General features: G+C 31.8%; 1 protein-coding gene across 1 annotated transcript; it reads left to right on the forward strand.

Annotated features, from left to right (window-relative positions):
- The first annotated feature begins 954 nt into the window (after positions 1-954).
- On the forward strand, positions 955-1,602 carry LOC112492262 (uncharacterized). The gene has a single exon (XM_025075411.3). It carries the CDS (start codon positions 955-957, stop codon positions 1,600-1,602), a length of 648 nt encoding a protein of 215 aa, XP_024931179.2.
- The last annotated feature ends 2,075 nt before the right edge of the window (positions 1,603-3,677 follow it).

The raw sequence follows: 3,677 nt of genomic DNA on the forward strand, positions 1-3,677 counted from the left end.
CTGAACTTCTGAAGGGTAACTACAAAACCTTTTAAAATTACCTTCTAAACTACTTCTTTTCCTTTCCTTTTCAATATATATATATATATATATATATATATTATATTCCTTGGTTAGTCTAATTATATAATTTTCCACAATAAATTTAGCAATATTAGTCTTGTATGCTGGTCAAAGTAAAATAAAATATAATGAAATAATATCTAACATAGTTATATGACTTGTGCACATTTAATTGCATCAATTTTTATGTCGTCAAAATGCAGGAATGAACTTAATTGATAGAAAATTAATAGTATAGAGGACCAAAAAAAAAAAAAAAAAGAATAATTGAAGAGGTTAACTATAATTAAAAATCTGGCAAATTGTTTCCTTTTTAAAGAAAAAAAAATTGTTGGAATCTTGTGTGGTGAAAACATGGCAACCGAGAGAGTTTTTGTACCAACAAATTTTTCTTTCACATTTTTTTTTTTTTCAAATCTTTAAAAACAATTCAAAGTGACCATTCGTTTTAGAGAGCAAATTTTTGTTTTCGACAACATAAATCAGATTTTTAAACATATGGGCCAAACAAAACCTAATACTACATATATATTATTTCCTTTGAATTAAGTTTCTTGTTTCTTTCTTGTCCAAATTAATATCTTGGCATGATTTAACTTAACCTCCATTCTCAGTTCTAAAAAATAATAATAATAATAATAATATTACAGATTACTTTTGATAGTTTTTCCGAAATTAACTTGTTTTTTTGTCTTTTTCAAGCCATTTTTTTTTCCCTAAAACTTTAAAAATAATTATAATAAAATAAATTTGGAAACTATAAGCTTTCCAAATTATAACTTGGGACACGAAGAGAGATGCAATGGCGCGCGTACTTTTAACGCGGACCTGTGATAATAAGAATAAGTATCTCTTTTGATCTTCTTCTTCTTTTTCGATATCTTCATATCAATGGCGGCTGTGAATATGAGCGTCCATGGAAGGCATATTCCAGGTTTTCTCTCCAACGCCAAACTCCTCATCATATTCAACCAGAAGTTCAGAGTTCATCAGCTATGGAATCTCACTGCAGATCGTCTTGATCTTCAACAGTCTGAGAATCAATATTCAGCTGTACCTGAGAAAAATATTTACGCCTACGTCCCTTCCCATATTCTTCAATCTCCAAATCTCTGTCGGTCCCATCTTACCTACATTCTACGCTCCTACCGTTTAAATCCCCCTCCTGTAGCCATCGATCGACTGGCTTTCGAAGTCGTATCCACCGCCGCAGTTTTGTCGGTTGTGGGCGAGGATTCAAGTATGGGATTCGATATCCAAGCATATTTGGAAGTGATTGGTAACAAGGATGAAGAAGAAGATGTGATAATCGACGTTTCGAGGTTAAACATGATTTTGCATGAGAAGGTGGTTGTGAAGAATAATAATGGAGAATTTGGCGATGAGTGTTGCAGTGTTTGCCTGGAAGAGTTGTGTTGTGATGGTATTGATGAGTTGATTCGTTTACTTCCTTGTAACCATCTTTATCACCCAAACTGCATTGCCGTGTGGCTTCATCAAAATAGCTCTTGTCCTCTTTGTAGACGCACATTATGGTAGCTAGTCTAGATCTAGAATATTAAGTAATTTTGAATTTATTTTCTATATTTTATTTTGTTATTTATAAAAAAAAAAAATGTGGAAATTTTTTTCTACTTTTGCTACCAAATTTTTTTTGTGTTGTTATTGGGATTAAATGTAACATGTTTTTTTTTTTTTTAAAAAATATTTATATATATGTTGGGATAGGGGATTAGAATTTGGACAATAATTGTTACATAAAAACACTACGCGAAAATTGATATCTAGCGACACTTATTTAGCGACGTTACGAAACAAACACGTCTGAAAAAACAAAACCGCGACTCTGAAGTTAATGCGTCAGTAAAAATTCAATAAATATACGACGTACTATATAGATTGTGCGTCGCCTGTTCTCTCCTCCACTTTTTTTTTTTAGTTCTTTTTTAATTAATCTTAATTTAACAACAAATAACCCATAAAGATATTAGAGCAACATAACTGAGGTTGATTTTTTTTTTTCTTTTTTGTTATACGTTTAACAGGCGACCCACAGGCGACGCACCAATAAGATTGTGCGTCGCCTGTTCTTTTTTTTTTTTTTCAATTTTTTTGTTTAAACATTTAAAAAAAAAATCAATTTTTTAGTTCTTTTTTAATTAATCTTAATTTAACAACAAATAACCCATAAAGATATTAGAGCAACATAACTGAGGTTGATTTTTTTTTTTTCTTTTTTGTTATACGTTTAACAGGCGACCCACAGGCGACGCACCAATAAGATTGTGCGTCGCCTGTTCTTTTTTTTTTTTTTCAATTTTTTTGTTTAAACATTTAAAAAAAAAAATCAAAATAGGACTATAACAAGAATTGAACCTAGAACCTCTTACACTCTCAAGAAATCACCACACCACTAGGCCAAATCACTTATATGTACTAATACAACAAAAATTGGCTAATATAGTGTTAGGCGACGCATTATTCAAACAATGCGTCGCCAAATACAAGAACAGGCGACGCATTCCTCAACAAATGCGTCGCCTGTTCTTTTTTTTTTTCAATTTTTTTGTTTAAACATTTAAAAAAAATAAAATCAAAATAAGACCAATTGAACCCACGACCTCATTCACTCTCAGAAAATCACCACACCACTAGGCCAAATCACTTATATGTACACAACAAAAATTGGCTAATAGAGTGTTAGGCGACGCATTATTGAAACAATGCGTCGCCAAATACAAGAACAGGCGACGTATTCCTCAACAAATGCGTCGCCTGTTCTTTTTTTTTTTTTCAATTTTTTTGTTTAAACATTTAAAAAAAATAAAATCAAAATAGGACCATAAAAAGAATTGAACCCAAGACCTCATACACTCTTAGGAAATAACCACACCACTAGGCCAAATCACTTATATGTACTAATACAGCAAAAATTGGCTAATATAGTGTTAGGCGACGCATTATTGAATCAATGCGTCGCCAAATACAAGAACAGGCGATGCATTCCTCAACAAATGCGTCGCCTGTTCTTTTTTTTTTCAATTTTTTTGTTTAAACATTTAAAAAAATAAAATCAAAATAGGACCATAACAAGAATTGAATCCAGGACCTCTTACACTCTCAAAAAATCACCACACCACTAGGCCAAATCACTTATATGTATTAATACAGCAAAAATTGGCTAATATAGTGTTAGGCGACGCATTATTGAAACAATGCGTCGCCAAATACAAGAACAGGCGACGTATTCCTCAACAAATGCGTCGCCTGTTCTTTTTTTTTTTTTCAATTTTTTTGTTTAAACATTTAAAAAAAATAAAATCAAAATAAGACCATAACAAGAATTGAACCCAGGACCTCATTCACTCTCAAAAAATCACCACACCACTAGGCCAAATCACTTATATGTACTAATACAACAAAAATTGGCTAATAAAGTGTTAGGCGACGCATTATTGTAACAATGCGTCACCAAATACAAGAACAGGCGACGTATTCCCCAACAAATGCGTCGCCTGTTCTTTTTTTTTTTTCAATTTTTTTGTTTAAACATTTAAAAAAAATATCAAAATAGGACCATAACAAGAATTGAACCCAGGACCTCATACACTCTC

This window comes from Ziziphus jujuba, chromosome 3, assembly GCF_031755915.1.
Source record: "Ziziphus jujuba cultivar Dongzao chromosome 3, ASM3175591v1".
Lineage (NCBI taxonomy): Eukaryota > Viridiplantae > Streptophyta > Magnoliopsida > Rosales > Rhamnaceae > Ziziphus > Ziziphus jujuba.